The sequence below is a fragment of the Vigna unguiculata genome, chromosome 2 (genome assembly GCF_037176805.1).
Source record: "Vigna unguiculata cultivar grain cowpea cultivar isolate G323 ecotype 2 chromosome 2, ASM3717680v1, whole genome shotgun sequence".
NCBI lineage: Eukaryota > Viridiplantae > Streptophyta > Magnoliopsida > Fabales > Fabaceae > Vigna > Vigna unguiculata.
In genome coordinates this window covers 32,313,902-32,333,535 of record NC_140793.1, presented here as the reverse complement: position 1 = coordinate 32,333,535, position 19,634 = coordinate 32,313,902, and the positions used below count along the sequence as shown (strand labels likewise).

At 35.6% G+C, this 19,634-nt stretch overlaps 4 protein-coding genes and 1 pseudogene across 6 annotated transcripts; 2 read left to right on the top strand and 3 right to left on the bottom strand.

The window, feature by feature from the left end:
- Positions 1–1,092: 1,092 nt before the first annotated feature.
- LOC114174136 (cytochrome P450 CYP82D47-like) lies at positions 1,093–3,652 on the top strand. Its single transcript, XM_028058904.2, has 2 exons — positions 1,093–2,127; positions 2,899–3,652. The coding sequence occupies exons 1-2, from the start codon at positions 1,174–1,176 to the stop codon at positions 3,526–3,528; spliced, it is 1,584 nt and encodes a 527-aa protein (XP_027914705.1). The 5' UTR covers positions 1,093–1,173; the 3' UTR covers positions 3,529–3,652.
- A 58-nt stretch (positions 3,653–3,710) lies between these two features.
- LOC114174135 (extra-large guanine nucleotide-binding protein 1-like) lies at positions 3,711–9,364 on the bottom strand. Its single transcript, XM_028058903.2, has 8 exons — positions 8,062–9,364; positions 7,818–7,955; positions 7,621–7,725; positions 7,340–7,525; positions 6,648–6,825; positions 6,160–6,401; positions 5,391–5,554; positions 3,711–4,739 (listed from the first exon to the last, which is right to left on the bottom strand). The coding sequence occupies exons 1-8, from the start codon at positions 9,205–9,207 to the stop codon at positions 4,148–4,150; spliced, it is 2,751 nt and encodes a 916-aa protein (XP_027914704.1). The 5' UTR covers positions 9,208–9,364; the 3' UTR covers positions 3,711–4,147.
- A 198-nt stretch (positions 9,365–9,562) lies between these two features.
- On the bottom strand, positions 9,563–11,991 carry LOC114173297 (protein JINGUBANG pseudogene; annotated as a pseudogene).
- A 2,570-nt stretch (positions 11,992–14,561) lies between these two features.
- On the bottom strand, positions 14,562–17,532 carry LOC114169033 (UDP-N-acetylmuramoyl-L-alanyl-D-glutamate-2, 6-diaminopimelate ligase). Of its 3 annotated transcripts, XM_085669547.1 has the most exons (6): positions 17,393–17,532; positions 17,228–17,280; positions 16,459–16,635; positions 16,288–16,371; positions 15,979–16,185; positions 14,562–14,984 (listed from the first exon to the last, which is right to left on the bottom strand). In XM_085669547.1, the coding sequence occupies exons 1-5, from the start codon at positions 17,447–17,449 to the stop codon at positions 16,017–16,019; spliced, it is 540 nt and encodes a 179-aa protein (XP_085525673.1). In that variant the 5' UTR covers positions 17,450–17,532; the 3' UTR covers positions 14,562–14,984; positions 15,979–16,016. The 3 variants fall into 3 exon arrangements, with proteins under 3 accessions (XP_085525673.1, XP_027909851.1, XP_085525674.1); XM_028054050.2 differs by lacking the exon at positions 14,562–14,984 and having other exon boundaries at positions 15,837–16,185; XM_085669548.1 differs by lacking the exons at positions 14,562–14,984; positions 17,228–17,280; positions 17,393–17,532 and adding an exon at positions 16,794–17,079 and having other exon boundaries at positions 15,837–16,185.
- Positions 14,683–15,278, top strand: LOC114169042 (uncharacterized). Its single transcript, XM_028054063.2, has one exon. It carries the CDS (start codon positions 14,683–14,685, stop codon positions 14,986–14,988), a length of 306 nt encoding a protein of 101 aa, XP_027909864.1. The 3' UTR covers positions 14,989–15,278.
- Positions 17,533–19,634: the final 2,102 nt, after the last annotated feature.

The window sequence follows — 19,634 nt, the reverse complement described above, 5'->3', positions numbered from 1 at the left end:
AATCTATAAAATAAATAAAAAATATTAGTTTACTAAAATAGTCACTATTATAAATACAAAATTATAATTAGGCATTAAATTTGTAGTCAATTAGAGATTAATTTAGAAATCAATTTCTTTGGTAGCAAAAACCTTAGTAGCTAATGTTTAATGACTAATTTTTTATAGTAACTAAAACTTTAGTAGCTAAATTTTAGAAACTAAGACCAATTATAACTTTTTATTTATAATAGTGACTATTTTAGTAATCAATTTTTTTTTTTATTTTGCAAATTGATATATAAATTTGTGTGACTACCAACTTTTGGTCATTAAAATTGATTGTTAACGACACATTTTTTTATAATGAGAGAAAATCAAGCGAAGGAAAGATAATAGAAAAAATTAAAATTAGAATGAATTTCATATTATTTTGGCAAGAAAGAGAATTTATAAGAAAAAATATTCAGATATAACAAAATAAATATTATAAATAAAATATAAGATGTAAAACTCGTATAAAATACTTTTATTATGAGAAATAATATATACAAAATTATTAAATAACAATCTTATTCAAATAATTAATCATAAATTTATATTATTATTATGGGATTAATAAGTAATTATTTATTTGTATAATACCATTGTTAAGTAGTTGTCAAGGTTTTTCTTTTCAATGAAAAGAAAAAAATTTAGCATACCTAATGCTACCAAATAAAAGTGTGGATGTTGTTGAGTATACTTCTTTCTATGCCGTCCTATTGAAACTCTCAAGAAGATTAATTATCGCATTGGATGAGAGACGAGTCTCTTTAATAACCAAAAGTATATAAACTTGTTTCTATTCATTTTTTTTTTCCTTCATCTTTTATGTTTAACAAGCAAGTTTATACACATACACGTGTGTGTAAAAAGTAATATGATAGTAATATACAAAGAGAAATAAGAAGGAATAATATCAGTGATTAAAGTGTTTGATATATATATATGATAAGGTGTTTTTATATGATTAGTTGAGCACTTAACCCCACTGCTAACGGTGAAAAAATAGAAAAGAAGAGGCAACATGAAGTGACACTCTACATTATATATAGATGGTAGATGCAAGGCTAGGCTAAGCAACTACATAACCGACATACATGTTGTTTATAAATTCTTTACCTTAATTTGGTATTCAAGAGCGTCAGGATCATGGATGCTTTTCTGCTTAAAACACTTGTTTCAGGCATTATTGCCGTGTTAGTGTGCTCTTTGTTTTATCAATTTAAGAAAACACTTGGTGGCAATACAAAGATCTGTAGTGCACCTCAAGCAGCAGGTGCATGGCCAATTATTGGCCATTTGCACCTCTTCGGGAGTCATCAACTTACGCACAAAACACTGGGGGTCATGGCTGAGAAACATGGACCAATTTTCACAATAAAACTTGGTTCATACAAAGTTCTGGTGTTGAGTAGCTGGGAGATGGCGAAGGAGTGTTTTACTGTCCATGACAAAGCATTCTCCACCAGGCCCTGTGTTGCAGCCTCGAAGCTAATGGGCTATAACTATGCCATGTTTGGTTTCACTCCTTATGGTCCTTACTGGCGTCAAGTACGGAAGCTAGCAACCATTGAGCTTCTCTCTAACAACCGGCTTGAGCCCCTCAGAAACACAAGAACGTTTGAGTTAGATGCTGCAGTAAGGGGGCTGTACAAGTTATGGTCGAAAGAAGGGTGTCCGGAGGGAGGAGTTTTGGTTGATATGAAGCAGTGGTTTGGAGATTTGACACATAATATTGCTATCAGGATGGTGGGAGGGAAGCCGTATTGTGGGGTTGGTGATGGTTGTGCAGATGGTGAAGCAAGAAGGTATAGGAGAGTTATGAGGGACTGGGTATGTTTGTTTGGGGCGTTTGTGTTGTCTGATGCATTTCCGTTTCTGGGGTGGCTAGATATCAATGGATATGAAAAGGATATGAAGAGAACTGCCAGTGAATTGGACACTCTGGTTGAAGGTTGGCTAGAGGAACACAAGAGGAAAAGAGCTTTGAGTGTGAATGGAAAGGAAGAACGCGATGATTTCATGGATGTCTTGCTGAATGTTCTGCAGGGTACAGAGATTTCTGGTTATGATTCAGATACCATCATCAAGGCCACTTGCCTGGTACGTAAATGTTTACCTATCTTGTTTTCACGGTTGCTTCTTGCAACTATAATTCCTGCATGTTATCCGATGAACATAAAATTGGAGTTCATAACAAATTTAGGACTTACTGCTATAAACCTTATAATTTAGGACAAGCTTATCAGAGAAATTATACCATATCTGGCGAACCACTTTTATGGATCAATATTCAAACCACTGCAGTCTTATGTCTGTCTTACCAAGTAATAAATTGAAAAGGGTTTATTCCTACAGAAACACAAGAGTACAAGACATAAATTTGGAAAAGATTGACATATAATATTGTTTGAACAGTGATTCTTTAAATGCTAGAAGAGTACAATTTTTGTGTTGACGAAAACCATTACCACTATCACCGTGACCTGTGTCAAAATTTCCCCACTTTTTAATTTATTGTGCAACCTTGCTTCAAACAAAGACTATTGATATTTCGGCTCGTCTATTCAAGTCTTTTCACAAGGGACAAAACAACATGCCAAAAGCTACTAGTTTTGCAAGTCCAGTAGGGTCCACTTCCTTAGAAGAAAAACTCTCTTCCTTAAACACCCTTCTGTCTTGCAAATGTCATAAGCTATTGACGCACGTAACCAAATTCCACTTCTCCAAATTTTACGTTATGTCTTAGAATCCGAATCAGTATAACACCCTTCTTCTGCTCACACGAAGAAAATCTCAGCTTTTGGTGCACATCACCTTTTTGTTTGACATCCTACTTTGGATTACAACCATGGGGTTGTAAATCTTTTGCAGAATTTGATTTTAGCAGGAACTGACCCCACCATGGTCACGCTAACATGGGTGCTGTCTCTGCTGCTTAACCATCCAGCAGAACTTGAACGAACCCAACATGAACTGGACACTCTTATAGGGAAGGAAAGGAAAGTCGAAGAATCTGACATAAAGAAGCTAGTGTACCTCCAAGCCGTTGTGAAGGAAACTCTGCGCCTATATCCACCCAGTCCCATTATCACCCTTCGAGCAGCCATGGAAGACTGCACCTTTTCATGCGGCTACCACATTCCTGCGGGCACACAATTAATGGTGAATGCTTGGAAGATCCATCGGGATGGTCGTGTTTGGAGTGACCCGCATGATTTCAAGCCTGAAAGGTTCTTGACAAGCCACAAAGATGTTGATGTAAAGGGTCAAAACTATGAGCTCGTCCCTTTTAGCTCTGGAAGGCGAGCATGCCCAGGTACCTCACTAGCTCTGCGTGTGGTGCACTTGACCTTGTCTAGACTCTTACACTCTTTCAAGGTTGCTTCTCCTTCAAATCAAGTTGTTGACATGACAGAGAGCTTTGGACTCACAAATTTAAAAGCAACACCGCTAGAAGTTCTCCTAACCCCGCGTCTAGACACCAAACTTTATGAGAACTAGATTATAGTATACTAGTTGTACACGAAGCCTCTAGGTTCTGAAATTCGGGCTATCTATCTTGTAATAACAGTAGCATGTTTAACAAAGTTGCACTGTGTTATAAAAGCTGGTGTAATTTGTAGTACTCTGATAATTCTGAACTTTTAGAAAAAAAATAAAATAAACGAAAGTAATGCAAAGCCTTCACAAATATTATGTCATCTTTATGCCATTCACAATCAGGATAACGCCATAAAGCCTAGTTAAAATCTTAGGCTTGAATGAAATATCGCCTTAGTACATGAACTGCACACAAAAGCAGGTTTGCAACTAAAACAGAAGTTGACAGACTGACAAAGTGTGATATAAAAATTCTATCATGAAGATGTTACCTAACCATATGAAAAATAAAAAATGAATTTGAACATTACACATTGATCTGTGGTATGTGCTGACTGACTCACCAGCATACTCTCTAATTGCTGGAAACCTTACCTACATGTTTAACATCTACTGAATCTTACAAGTGGAGATAGCTAGTACGAGGAACGATCCATTTTACTCCTAGTTAGTAATATGTACACGAACCGATGTCGAGCCATACACTAGTATGACTAACAACGCTTGCCTGAATCAGCAATCAATGAGAGAATGAACTCGCCTCCGTGCTATACATTGAATATTCACTCAAGCTAAAGTTTGGTCTCTCGTCGTTCCATTTCAAAATCTCCTTGGCGTATTTAAGTGCCCCATCCACACTACCAGGCTCCAACCCCTTCACCAGGGACACATACAACTTTCTTCCGGTAAGAGATGAGTAAAGCCTTTTAAACTTAACCGCTATGTAATGGGAAGCCAGCTGACCAAGGGAGGGATTACTATTAATGCTGTTGCTATTGCTGTTGGGACGGTTGCGACTGATTATTGGATGGAAATCAGAGAACCATTCACACTTGGTCAAAGGAACTTGTTCAATTTTCTCCTCAAACAAATCAAATTTGTTTAATATCAACAAGAAGTCCATTTGCTCAAAGGTTGGATGAGTGACAATGGTTTCAAAAAACTTCCTGCTCAATATCATCTTGTTAGAGGGACAACCATTCCCATCGACAGAAAACTGATCGTAGTCACTCAAGGAAACACAGAAGATAACCATTTCAACATCCTCAAACATCTCTAGCCACTTGCAATTTTCTCCTAGGCCCCTTGCATGCACTCTAATTAGTTGATACCTGTTGACCAGAAAAAAAGTACAAATCAGAAACATCCGATAAAGACACATGGTAAGGAACACATAATAAATATCCTTATGATTCAAATTCACAAATACGAAAATCAGCAACATCATATGATATTTCTGGCATAAATAGATATGCATGACAGAAAAATCATATTCCGCCCATTTGAAACAAATATACAAAATGGCACCACATCTTCCTCATAAGAAACGGAGTTTGCTTTTAACGACTAAACCAGGCTATAAAATCTCTACAGTAGCCATTACAGTAGTATGGGCACTACTGTCCAACGATATACAGATTGATCTAAAATATAAAAAATAGAAACACTAAAATTAAAACGTGAGAGCACTTCATATTCATATCCAGAGATGGCAAAACCCTCTACCATGTTTCTTAAACATCAATACCAGTGAAAAAAATATTTCATCACAGCCATAGGCTCCTTACTACAATTCTACCACACTTATCCTGAATTTTGTTTATTTTGGTATTTTTCACTAATGCTATTATTTACCTGTTTATTTTGGTATTTTCACTGATGCCACTATTTTCCAAGAGAAAACAATTATAAGATCAATTGGATTTAATCAGAGCTAAAACACAATTTTGGTACATAACTGGCCCAGAAATATTTTCACCTACCTAACAAAACAATCATGGCGATCAGTAGTGTCAACGGTTTCCTCGGAATCCGATTGGGGAAATGAAAACTCCGCACAGGCCACCCCATTAGATGAAGTAACTCCCTCTGCATAAAGGATATCTAAATCTGAGGGTTCATAGTCCGTCCTTAAAATTTTAACAGCCTGAAACAGAACAACTTGTCATAGTCAGAGACAATATATAGTGTCCATGAACAGCACAACTAATCAAGATACTAACCCAACCATTTTTTCTAGGAGAGGAAATATAGAAATGGAAACCTATAAGGACACAAGATGGAGAAACAATAAAATAATATTGACCTAGCATTCTAATAAAGCTTAACAGGCGAGGAGCAGTTTTAACTTGTTCTCACAAACTGCTGACTTTGCTAGACCGAAATTTATTTGTTACTCTGCAAGTTTAAAGCTTCTGTCTGATATCCGTTGTACAATAGTCGCTACCTCTACCTGAGAAATTATCCTTCTTTACAACCACGCTTCACCCACCCGTCAAACACCTACTAATTCATTTAAACTTATCAAACCCCGTGTACAACAATTTTATTCACCCCTCCATTGTTTTCTCAGTATTTGCAGAAGAAATTGACTATAGATAAAATCCCTTATAAAAATGAAAAGTGGCCATTCCCTAAAGAACTCAACTACCTATTTTTAACAACAGTTAGTGGGTTACACATAAAAGGGTTTTACACAATTAATTTGATAACAGCACAAATGCTAAATAATAGATTAAAGAATTATCTTACCCGCTCTAAGAAATAACTTGCAACACTAGGCAGCATTTCCAATTCGCTTCTTCTTTCATATGTGGCCTTAATGGCAGCATCATTCCATAATTCCTCAATCAGTGGAGCATACTCACGAGTAGCAGCTGGAAAGATAGCATCAAGTTTGCCAGATACCATAGTTTTCAGTAACCAGTCAGAGAACGCTTTCAATCTTGGGCCAATGGAATATACAGTCTTGTCATCATGTTTTGGACTACTTCCTGAAGAAAACAATAATTGTAACTCGACCTTTAAGTATAAATAAGCAGAAGGACATATAAACATAATTATGAACTATAACTCCACTCAAACAAACACAAGTATGCTGCAAGCCATTTAGAACAAACTCATGGCAACTAAATGGGGCACAATAGGTGCTTTACAAGAAAGATAGCCAGGATAACAAGTCAAACCTCAATAAAAAGCACATATTTCTGAGGATAAGGGAGAGAGAAAATGCATCCTACCTGTGCTGTCAAGTACAGATGACTGTCTTTTTTTCGAATCACCCAAACTTTCATCTTCAAAACGCTCCCGTCCCTCCAGCAGTATACCAAGGTAGGCATAAACATTGCTCTGAATGGTCAACTTTATGTTTTCATGCTCATCTTCCGAGAATGGGACACTTTTGTATAAAATCTTTGCCTGCAACAGATATTTGCAATTCTGTGAATAAGTTGACTAGTTCCAGCATCTCTATTGGTGACTTTGTTTTTACATTGAGGAGGGGCTTGTCAAAATCCTATATAAACAATTCCTTAAGTTCCCATGAATAATCGCCTACCACATCCAACTATGAAGTCGGTTGTCAATTATTCCAAAAGGTAGGCCTTTCTGAACAAGGAAATGCTAGATGACATAAAGGAGAGTATCATAGTTGTGCATCCAATTAAAATATATAGCAACCTTTGCAGAATTGACAATATTACTGCGCACAATATATTGTGATTAACTAGGTCAATACTAATGGTTAGAGCTTAGGAAACACATAGAAGTTTCTTTTCTTCATTTTGCTAAGTGAATGAAGGTTATACTAATGTTTATTCCTGTAGCAGATGCCTACAGACCATATTTTATCCAATTTAATGTAACTATCAATTCAAAGCAAGTATTAAAACATGACTTAATTCACAGACTCAATTATCAAGTAAAATGTCACCTGCTTAAAAATAGTGCTCGTTCCAGATCCACTACAACCGACCAAGAGAAGCTTCTGAACCACCCCATGCTCCAGGTAGTCAGGAATTGTTCTGCTAGCTAGGCTGAAGGGTTGTTCTCCCAAAGAATTTGAAGATTTAGAAGGAACTGGCAAAGACAGGAAAGCACATACAAGCTTCGTTCCAGCCTAACAAGCAGAAATAAAGAAGTGCATAGTAAATAACGTTTGGCAAGAAGAACTATAGGTACTTTCTTTCCCACCTCAAAAAAGTAAGAGGTTACCTTGCCCCATATATAACCTCTAGTATTCCTCTGCCCCTCTTCTTGGTAGGAACCATCCTCATTGACCCAAAAATGTGGGTTGCCAGCACACTGAACTCCTGCCAACTGCACAACCAAAACAGACTCCTTTCAACGCTTTTGATTAACAATAAACAAGGTATGATTATTAAGAGAGCCTTTAGGTATAAATCTTCGACCTGCAACATTCGAAGCTCAACTTTTGTTATTTCCCGACCATTGATGAAAACCTGAGTGTTTCCATTACTAGCATCCGGTTGGATGGGGCCTCCAACATTAAGATGTGGACTTATAATTCTGGAAGGCTTCTGTCCCTCCTGTGAAATCATGAAGCAATCAGCATCCTAAATTACACTCAAAAACTATAACTCTGTATAAATCGCAAATGCACGAGAAAAATCAAATAGATAATAATAATAATACCTTCCCCCAAAGACCAGATACTTTATCATACCAATAATTTCCCGGCTTCAGCTTCTTCGGAGGGTTCGGGCAGTTCTGCAACGTAACCAGTTCCTCATAAGAAAGCGGCTGGCCATTGACGCAAACATACTCAGGTGGAAGTTGATTGGCTTCACAAAATCTCTCCGCTTTCATTATCTGCCGAACTTCCAATTCGTTAAGCAATCGCTTGAGCATCCGAGAGCACTTCCCCAGACTCCCTCGTTTGGTCTCATCAATCGGGAATCCAATGCAAGTCACACATTTCCTCCCCTCGGGCATAGACCCCATAGCTCTGAGCACGCAATTGCCACAATATTTGGCATCACAAACAAGACAAACTTCTTTCTCAGTAAACCTATTCCCCTTGAAGCACCTATAACAAGACCCTTTCTTCCCCTTCGTGAGAGGTGCCCTTTTAACAGGTTTACTCACAGTTTCCTCCACATCAAACTCCTCATCCAAGGCATCGTCATCAGAATCCACATCAAACTTAACAACCGGGGGGCGCTTGGAATCAATATCCTCAGCCTTCAGAGAAGAAACCCGAGTTGACGGATACTCCAAACTCAACACTGACTCGGTGGAGGCCCAATCTTGCTGATTCAACTCGTTGAAATCCAAACTCTCTTTTCCATCCAAAGCCCTCAGCACGCCAGAACTTCTCCCAGACTTGTCCCAAAACTCAGCGGTACTAGAGCTTCTAGTTTCTTCCAGCACTCTCGAACTTTCGCCCAAATCCGACAAGTCACCGGAGCCGTCATTCCCGGTGGAGAACTCAAACGCGCCGGAGCTGCTCAGCTCGCCGGAAAGCTCCCCGACGTTGCTCTGCGAAGCTCGATGCTCGAATGCGATCACGGAGGTGGGAGAGACCGTCGTTTCGGACGCTAACTTGGAACCCCTAGGTTCGGAGCCAAGGGTTCTGAGAGGGGGCTGCGTCGGCGGCAAAAGCGGCTGCACAACTGGCAATGAGAGAGCGTCGGAGAGAGGAACCTGGGAAACGACGGCAGCGACCGGAATGCTGTCGACACTGATCGGCACCGCCCGAGGAAGGTCGTAGGTTAGCGGCGGGCCGTCGTACTCAACGGCGAATGAGTAGTCGGCAGCTTCGGGCGCCGCCGGCGACATAACGGTGACGCGGAGAAACCCTAATCTAAACAGAATCGGAATATAAGAAAAGCATGAAAGCAAAGAGGAAGAATTGGTAAATGATGATTGAGAGAAGGGTTAAACGAACGGGAATAGTAAGAATAATGCAGTGTGCAGTGTTGGGTGATTAGATTAGAATGTGTGTGAGTGTGAAGAAAGCAAAAAAGGTTATTTTAGGTGAGGAAGGCAGAGAAAAAGAATAATAATGATATTATTATTAGAATATAATAATAGAATAGGGGAGAGTGGGTGGGTAAGTGTGATTGGAGAGCGAGAGAAGAAGGAAAAGGAAAGGAAAACAAAAACGGGACGTGAATTCGGGGAATCTTTCTTCTTTTTCGCGATTGGGAGGGGCACGTGGGGTCTCAGCTGGTGAACACTTTGTCCTTTTATGCTCCTACTCTATCCATTCCCTGCATTTTCTTTTCTTTTATCTCTAACTCGAATGATAGATAAATTTCCAAATTTCGGGTGCAATTATTGGTAACAGAAACGATATTATTCATTAACTCAACAGCACGTCAGTTTGTTTTAACAAAATCGCAAGCCAAGTGAAACTCCCGTATTTATTAATGTGTTAGAATTTTAAACAATGTAATTATTACTGTTAACAAAAAAACAAATATTTATATACGCATAAATTGTATTTTAATTTATATTTATTAATCTATGAAATGACTGGATATTACTTTTTTTGGTTCTTGTAATATCTGTGTTTGATTTTCCTCTTCAAAAATACGAAATCGTTGCCACAGTATAAACATAAATGTTGGAAGAGAACATATCAGAAAAACCAAAGCTGTTCGTTCATTACATGCTAACTAATTAACCAACCTATTATTACACACAGATGTTTATGTTGTTGGAACTAGAATTTGGACCCCACTTTCTTCAATGATGAAACAATGGGGAAGTGATCAACACTATGCCTCGGTGGTTGAGGGTTGTGTAGGGCAGTTGCATTCTCGGAGACCTTCCACATCTTAACGGACTTATCCAAACTACCACTGTACAAAATCCACCGTCGCTCGTTGCACATGCCTTCCAGATCCCTCTCCGCCGCCAGACACTTAACTGGGCCAGAGTGGCCCGATAGAACATTAAGGCACGTGTGCTCATTACTCAGTGACCTCTTCCACACGCATATGGACATGTCAGCAGACCCAGTGAAGACCAAACTCCCTGCAGCAGCCAAACACAAAATCGCCAACTCGTGTCCCCTTAATGTGCCCCTGTGCTCCAAATTTGTCTCTCTCACCCAAAAATTCACCAACCCATCGGAAGAACCAGCGTATAAAAGACTCCCCTCGCCGCTCATCGTTAACGCCGTCACCGCACACTCTTGCTTCAACAACGTGTGCGTGAAAAAATGTTTTGTCCCTTTCCCATGAACCTCCCGCCGCCAAATCTTAACCGAGCCGTCAGCTGAGCCCGTGAAAACCAAATCGTCGAACCCCACAACAAGCGCATTGAGAGCATCGTCATGGGCTATCACAGACTCCAGACACTTGAAATTCGACGTTCGCCACACTTTGAAAGTTCTATCCCACGACGCAGAGTATATATAACAATGATCCTCCGTCACGCCCAGGCATGAAATGGCGTCGTAGTGTTTGATCCACAACACGTTACGATGTCGTTTCACTTCCACGTAATTACTCGGTTTCACCGAACATTTTATGTAGTTTCTTAACGTCGGCAACGTTGCCACACGCTTGTGTTGGTGGTCGTTTTTCCCTGAAACTTTCCACACTCTTATCCTTCCATCTTGGTGTCCCGTGAGGATCTTTTCCCCCGCGATCACGATCGCTTTCACCAACCCGCTGTGGCACTTGAACCCCGTGAACTCCTTCTGGTTCTTCCACACGCGAATGTTTTTACTCTCCGAACCCGTGTATAACAAGTCCTTCGTTGCAGCGAGGGAGTAGATGTGGCCCTCTTCTCGGACCAGGGACCCTATCAGAGCCTCGTTGTTGTTGGAGGTCGACGGTCCTTCGTTCATGTGAGAGGACCATGGCGATTTCGATAAGGGAGAAAGGGAAGGGTCGTAAGCAGTGTGATCTGTTGCCATTTGAGGATCCAAAAGAGGTGCCTCCAACGTCACAGGGCTATTTTTTCTTGGATGGTTGTCAGAGTTATAACCATCGAATTCGTCTTTCTTCAACTTTCCATACTTTTTTCCATGGGAGCTTCCTTCCTCTGAGAATCCTGTCATTGTTGTTTATTCCTTCCTTGTTCCCATGCAACGGAATGTAGCAGAAGCAGAAAGGTTCAAAGCCAAGTTAAGCTTTTATTTGCTTTAGAGAGAAATTTTTGCAGTTAGTGTTTGTTATTGGTGTCATGTGAATTAATGAGTAAATGTTAATGTTAAGGATCACTTGAGGTACCAAACCGCCCAACGTCGTTGAATAAACGTTGGGAGGTTTGGTTTTGAGGTTGACAAAGGACTTTGTTTGGGACGGAGTGGTTGTTTGGTAACGTTGTGCATCTGATGTTGTTGTCTAATTATGTTCTGCCACGTTTTCTGCGTTTATGACTGTGACTACGTGGGATAACTTCCATGTCAAACTCATGTTAGGAAGAAGATTGTAAGATTAGGTAACCCGGAGAATCATGTTATGATTAACTTACATTGCTATAATATGAGGAATTGCACATTTTAGATATGTTGAACGAATGAACGATATGATTTTACCTGTTAAACAGAGTTTGATTTAGTCAATAAACTAAATTTGTAGTTTTCACCCACTTCCACGGAAAAATAATTGGTGGTTATTTTTTCCCACAAAAAAAATTACCCTGTGTATCCTCAAGTTTTGCCAAAACAAGAAATTGTGCAAACACTCAACACTTGTATACCAGATCAATTTTAGATAAGTCAGCACTTGATTAATAGAGGATGTACTGAAATGTTGGGAAGTATTTTTAATTTATTATCACTAATAATGATGCTCATGAAAGATAACAGGATACAACATTTTTAAAAACAAATACAAATATTTTTTTAAGCAACAAGAAGTAAATAAAATTTATTTCTTTTTGGCATGCGATGGGAAGAAAATGAAAGAAAGAGGTATTTTTTTAATCTTATTTTAGTTTAAAACTTTGGACAGTATAATTAATAAGAGAAATGAAAATATTAATGAGTCGTGTTTTTCTTCAAAATTTTATCTGGTTTTCATATTTTCTCCTAAAATAACCCAAATTACATAGAAGTTGATAGAGGTTGTTATTTCATGTGTTTTTCCAATCTACATTATAGTTTTAATTAAAAGTTTTAAAATGAAAACAATATATTTTGTTAAAACACATCCGAGGTAGTATTATGTTGTGAGGATGAATTTAAGAGAAAATAAATCGATGGATTTGAGGAGATTTGAATATAAAAGTTTTTTAATTTATTTTAAATTATTTGGATAAAAAAGTGAGTGAATTTCAAAGTGAAAATTGAAAAAGTTTATTAACAATTTAAGTGATAGAGATAAAATAATTTTTAATAGATTAAGATGGAAATTACTATTTTAAAATTAATATATTATTATTATTATTATCATTTAAAATTATTATATTATATATATATATATATATATATATATAATTAAATCTATGGGAATTGATTCCCCCATGTTCAAAATTAATTCTCCATCCTAAATCCATATATTTATATAGAGTTGAATATGATTTTATCTTTGAGTGAAAATTTAAATTAGTCTATCTTGAAAATTTTGAACTAATTTAGTCTTTGTAAATATATGGATTTAATCTTTTTAATTCAATTTTATTAAATTTATTTAATGTTTCAAATACATCTTATTATAGTATTTTAGTCTGTTTACATAGTTTAACTCATGTTCGCGTTCGTTTCAATATTACCTAAGAAATGCATTTAAAACGTTAAATAAATTAAAAAAAATGTTTAAAAGACTAAATTTACGTATTTCTAAATATAAAAGATTAAATTCATTCAAAATTCTCAAAAAGAATTAATTCTAATTTTTATTAAAAAATTTGAATGATCAAAAACATATTTAACTCATTTATATGTATACAAACCATGATCATGGAAATGGGTTCACCCATAACCATAACTGATTCATTCGATTACTCCGTCAACAACTCATAACATGGAATTGGTTTCACCCCCATTAAGAACGGATTCTCTTTCCCTTTGTTAAGTTAAGAAAACGGTTTCATTTTACTTATAATCTTCCCACCACTCCAAAGCTCAACCATGTACCTATAACTAACGTGATTTTAATGAGGGTAATATAGTAAAACCTCATATCTCACGCTCAACTCACTTTACCTCAAGCCAGACTCAAAAATATGTACATCTCGCAAATTCACTGAATCATCGACATCAAACACCAATAATAACCTCAGTCCTTGTTAATAGAAAATCTACTCAAAAAAACACAGCCTCAATAATCGAAACTAGTTGAAAATAACATTTCTTTCTTTCAATTATAAATAAATGTGAAAAAATTATTTATTTGTGATAGTCTACAGTCCAATATTTTATCCAATCATCGTGCCCCTGTTTCTTTTAATCTTTTTATCCAATGATATATCGATTTTGTTATGCAAAGATTAGCCTAATAGTTATCATTAAATCTTAAACTTTTTGTTTAAGTTGAGATGTGAGAAGTAATGATAGAGCCATTAGTTTACTTGAAAAAGGAAAACTACTAACACAGCCCACTGTTTTTCCACCAACTCGTTTCCATCGAAAGAGATTACTGTCTGTCAACCATATCTTCAATAATTATATCTACTTACTACACTCTACTTCCTAAATGTTGTCTCTGTTTTCTTAATTTTTTTAGAGGGGAGGTTCTGATTTCACTCATTTGAGTGCTAAAATTTGAATTATGAAGGAATATATAAGAAAAATTCCAAGTTTCCAACACACCATCTTAAAAATACAGACAATGAATTTACCTACAAATTGGTAATGCAATATATTCACAAGGGTGAAAACTATAATAAGATTTACTCCAGAACTTTTATCACATCATATAATAAACTGGGCATTTTAATTATATAATTAAATATATAAAGTTAAAATAGAAGTTATTTTTAAAGTAAAATAATCATAAAAAAAGTTGCATAACATGACAAACACTCTTAAAAGCTACGTGACGTGACTTTTGTATCTATTTTTTGACATGAGAGAATACAGGCAGCAGAATATCTTTGGTGGTTTGATGAAAATGCGGTGAATGTATGAAAAAGCTTTTATTAATCAACACGCAGTTTTTGTCTCTTGGACGATACTTACGTCTGCATCCCTTGTTTGAGAAAAACAACAGGCTTCGGTTTGAAGAGAAGACTGAAAGAGAAACCCTTCTTATCTGTGATTTGTCCTTATATATTTCAACTTCTTCCACCACTTCAACATTATTCAAGTCCTGGGTTTAGCAGCATTCTAATCAAACAAAAACCTAAACCAAAATGGATTTCGAGATTTCCAGAGCCGGAGCAGAGGCTGACAAGTGTAGCCACAGACACGAGCTAGAGAAGGACTCTGACCCAGTTCATAGTGTCTCAAGCCAGCTCCAGTTGAAGTCCTCCTTGTCTTCCAAAGCATCATCGCAGACCCTTAACAAACAAGAAGTTCTTCATCGCATTCGACACCGCAAGTCCCTAAACAGAATCAAAGGCGCTTTTGATGGTCTTTTCTGCAGCTCCAAAGGCAACACACCTTCAGCTCAAGAACAGATTTGGCTTCAACAATGTGATATATTCTCTGCTCCCTGAAATGTATCCAACCCATCACAACACAACTAAGATATTCCCATATATTGAAAGTGGAAGTCCTAAACTACGGTATATTATCATCATTAGTCAAATTACTAGATTTGAAATGATTGTGCCACTGTAAATTAACGAGAAGATTTAATTTGGAGGTCGAGCCACGATCGAGATCAAATGTTTTATGTGCCTTTTTTTATCCTTGTTGTCCTTGAGACAGAAACTTCAACCATCTTATGTTGTGTTTGAGTTCCATTTTCAATTACTTTATTTAACTTTTGAAATCTATAAACATATACTCTTGACTGCAATCTGATAGAATAAGGCAAAAAGTACGAATTGAAGAGGGTGAAAAGCATAAAAGGAACTGAAGACGAGAAAATGTAGTCTGTTTTTAGATTTTAGTTTTGAAACATCTATCACCAAAACAAATTTTTGATAAGAAATTAATTAAGAATACAATTGTGTAAGATAACAATTTTAAAACCAGAGGTCATAAGGAAATCAGACAGGCCTTCGGTGTTATTCCTGCATCTGAATTAAAAGAACATAGGACACATACTATTGGTTTTCAGCGCTATTTATGCCTATAAATAAGCAAATTATTTTTGTTTGATTCACGATTTAAAAATTATTCCCCATCTTTACAAAAATTAATTATTCATACCAATAAAAAAATTGTTAAGCAGCAAATTATAGATAAAAAAAAAGAGTTTCAATTCTTATTAAAAAAAATAATTAATATAAGAATACCTTCCTACCATACCCTTTTATTTTCATCAGCACAACCAGAAAGGACACACCCTCCATTTTCTTATTTTTGTACAATAAAATAATCTTTTACTCAACTTCGATTTCATTTTACCTTCCCTATTTTTCGTTTGTATTTCACTTCTAATCCAAACAAATTAGAATATCTATAGATTACAACACAGTAGAGTGGGCCAACAACAGCACTAATCATGATAACTTAAAAGTAAATATTGCAACAATAACCTCACTGGCCAAAAATGTAGACAAATCAATGAACATTGTCATTTCCTGCCAAGCACCCCTGAACGAGAAAGAAGACGGAGTGCTCGCTTGGGATTGTTCAAAACTGAAGACGATCTTGGAACTGACATTTTCCTTTCTTTCAAGAACTCCAAGGCACTGTTTGAGCATTGAGGAGGACCTATTTTGCTCAAAATAACAGGTTTCAAACTGCAAAACACGGTAGGAACACACAATAAATACAGGACAAAATGCGACATGAATGCATCGTCACAGAAATGAATGCAATAAAAATATAATGAAATCTCTAACCCTGACTTCCTTGATTTTCTCTTCTTTGAAGTGGTAGACTTTGTTTCATCTTTCTCCTCCTTAGTGTCAGAGAATGAAACATGACTGCAAGCGAATTATAGCATCTTAGATATTTGTTCCAATAAAAATGCACATTTTGCACAAGAGAAAAAGAAGGACAGATCTACATACTTCTCACGTGCTGCAAGCATTTGGACAATGTCCTCGGGGAGAAATCCATCGGCTGCTTTCGGTTTTTGCTGAGGTTCAGAGTCTATTACATTTTGAGATATTTTACCAGCTTTAGATGGTCGAGGAGTTATGTTTTGGGCCCATTTCCTCCTACGCTCTTTTGCTTCCCGTACAACCCTACCAATCAAAGACGTAGAGTCATTTAATCAATGGTTCTGCAGGAGACCAAAAATATATCCTACAAGTGACTAACATAGCTTAAGAGAGTATGCAAGTATATCTTAACCTATAAATGTTAAACATTACCAATACAATTGATAATATGATATCCTTACATGAATTTGCAGACTATCATTTCACTGATATAGAGCTAAATAGCCCTTTTATATATACCCTGAACAGGCCCAAGTTTGCTCAGCTCTCTTGAGTATTTTTTTCAAAACTATTAAGAACCTTAGTGTTAATCAATGAATAACACAGAACAGAAAAATGAGAAGCTCTCAAACTCGTGTCTTGCAATAAAAGAGAGCTAGTGAATATACTCCGCAACTTTCGTAGTCAAACACCCTCCTTCCGCAACCACCCCCTCAATGGTATTCAAACCAAGCTTGGAATCCATCCCAGAATCCATCTATATTGGACCATGTTTCAATAACAAATTAGGGAAGTTTACCGGTTTTTTATTAAAACAAAAAAACTTATTTTTTCAGTTTTACTCTAGACAACTTAGATTAATAAACAGAACCTCGTGACACAGTTAAAGCAATACCTGGATTTATTTTCTCTTTGAACCCTTTGAATCTCTTCGTCTTGTTGTAAACCCTGCGATGGTCATGCTTGTGTTAAGTATTGATCTTGTCACCAGTCAGGTCATAAAATTGATTCAATTAATTGACAAAAAAAAAAAGAAGAAGAAGAAAAAGAAATCGTATACCTGTTCGGTTGTGAATTCCTCAGGGGCGTCGGAATCGTTGTCTTCTCTGTCCGACATTGATGCTCTTCTTAGAATCTCTCTTTCTCCTTTGAAATCGAATCAGAAACTCTTTCTAGGGTTTAAGCAATGCATATTTTATGTTTTGTACCACACCCGGGACAGTGAGTGAAATATTTTATTGGGCTATTGGGCTAGTAGAAGTGAGAACAAAAGCCCATTGAAATTTTTTACGATGGCCCAATCAAGAACCTAACTACTACTAATGAATAATGATCACCAAAATAAAATTAATTATAATGTTTAATAAATTGATATTATAATTATACATGTTAACTCATAAATTATTCTAAGAATAATTTAAAAAAACATACTCTTCATTCCAAATATTTATTTTCTTCTATTATAATGATTGTAGAAGGTAAAAAAATAACTTACATTTTTCACACCCCAATTATAGTGCATATTCTAATAGCGTGTTTCTTAATATTTGTTAATTCTATTTTTCTTATTGTGAATTAATATCAAAGGACATTTTAAAATGATCAGAAATTTTTTTCATTTTTCACAAAGAAACATCACTATAAAAATAAAAACACCATTATAAGTTATAGATTCAAAATGTAGAGTTTTGTTTTAGTAGCTAACAATTCTACCAAAAAGGATCACCATCATTAAAAGATCCTGTCCTAATAAAATGTTGATAAGCTTGAACGAATTATAGAGTGGCTTCAAAGTCAATAGGCAAATAATGCTTCATAACATCAAAAATGACACAAACAAATGATAAAAGATTTTTCTTTTATCATTCAGAATTTATGGTATAAGAAAATTGGTTAGTCTCGACCAAAAAGTCATTGAAAAATGGAAATAAAGTAAATGTGAAAAGGAGTGTAATTAATTGTAATTGACCGGGAACATTTAATAATTATATACATAACAATCACCAGGACACGATAATAGAAGGGTAACATGCTGAATTGTTGATAATTTAAATGTTTTCTTTTTTATTAATCATCGTCTTACTATAATTATTCTTTTATCAGTTGTATACTCCGAAACCCTTCACATTCTTTCATCTCGTCAATATGTTATGATTGTTTTGCTGTATATAAATTCATCAATATCACAATGTAAATATTGATGAATAAAACTGAAAGTTTATCATCTGATTTTTAAAAGAATAAATTAAAATATTAAAATTTACCAAATTGTAAGTTCCACTTATCTGGATATATTTTGGCACTTATCTTTGTTTATTATCTAATTTTATTAAATTTAAAACCATTTAATTGGTTTTCCATGCTTCAGCCAAATCATAGTTTCTAACTTAATGGCATCTGAGAGTATATTTGACCAAATTATCTGCCCTTCTGCTGCGTACCCAATTGAATAAATGACTTTTTTGTGTCCACTTTAAAAATGAAAAAATAAATAAATAAAGTCTCTCTTCTAGAATTTTATTTTTTTTAAAAGCTTCTGTTTTTGACTTGGTGGCACCACCATTTGAATCTGGGTTAAAAATCAATAAATTTAACCTAACTCTTGAAAACACAAGTTTTACTTTGGTTGTTTATGAAGGATTACACTATTACACTGTTTTTTTTTCATTAAAAATATACTAGAATGTCATAGTTTTCTTTTATAATTCTAATTAATGCGTGTGAAAAAAAAAATGTGAAGAGTAAAACTAACTTTTTCTACTAATTTTAAGTAGTTGTATTTTTTTATGGTTATCCATGCTTAAGTGTACGACTTTTTCTACTAATGTGACAATGCATATCAAGAAAAGTTGTAATAAATGAAAGATTTGTTATTTAGGGGTCTCTCTTCCTAACTTATCTCTTATTCTTACGAATTATGTAGTGTACATCAGTTTATAATTTGTCATCATTGTAAGTGAAGGGTATCATTCTACGTGAATGTTATAAGTCTATTCAAAATTATGGTAGCAAAATGTTATTCAAAATTATGATAGCAAAATATAAGGTAAACAAGTTAAACGAGAACATTTTTTAGTTGTGAAGAAAAATGAAAATAATTTTGAGAAAAAAAATGTTTAAATGCAATTGAAAAAACACTCTAATATCATGAATTAAAAGCTTTGATAGTTGAGAAATGATAATCGTAAAATACAATATCAATGACACATAAGTTCAACATGTACATAAGATATTACCTTAAATATAAAATCTTAAGGCAATGGAATATGAACACATTTTAGTCAGTCATGAAAATGAACCTT

What these genes read in the sequence shown, in the direction of transcription:
- LOC114169033 (XM_085669547.1), bottom strand. Translation starts at nt 17,449, where the DNA reads ATGTCGGACAGAGAAGACAACGATTCCGACGCCCCTGAGGAATTCACA. An exon ending in AGGAATTCACAACCGAACAG is followed by an intron (nt 17,281 to 17,392) that starts GTATACGATTTC and finishes TGACCATCGCAG; the next exon opens with GGTTTACAACAAGACGAAGA. An exon ending in AGAAAATCAAGGAAGTCAGG is followed by an intron (nt 16,186 to 16,287) that starts GTTAGAGATTTC and finishes CGTGTTTTGCAG; the next exon opens with TTTGAAACCTGTTATTTTGA.
- LOC114169042 (XM_028054063.2), top strand. Translation starts at nt 14,683, where the DNA reads ATGGATTTCGAGATTTCCAGAGCCGGAGCAGAGGCTGACAAGTGTAGC.
- LOC114174135 (XM_028058903.2), bottom strand. Translation starts at nt 9,207, where the DNA reads ATGTCGCCGGCGGCGCCCGAAGCTGCCGACTACTCATTCGCCGTTGAG. An exon ending in TTGAGCTTCGAATGTTGCAG is followed by an intron (nt 7,726 to 7,817) that starts GTCGAAGATTTA and finishes TTGGTTGTGCAG; the next exon opens with TTGGCAGGAGTTCAGTGTGC. An exon ending in CGAGCACTATTTTTAAGCAG is followed by an intron (nt 6,826 to 7,339) that starts GTGACATTTTAC and finishes TATCTGTTGCAG; the next exon opens with GCAAAGATTTTATACAAAAG.
- LOC114174136 (XM_028058904.2), top strand. Translation starts at nt 1,174, where the DNA reads ATGGATGCTTTTCTGCTTAAAACACTTGTTTCAGGCATTATTGCCGTG. An exon ending in TCATCAAGGCCACTTGCCTG is followed by an intron (nt 2,128 to 2,898) that starts GTACGTAAATGT and finishes AATCTTTTGCAG; the next exon opens with AATTTGATTTTAGCAGGAAC.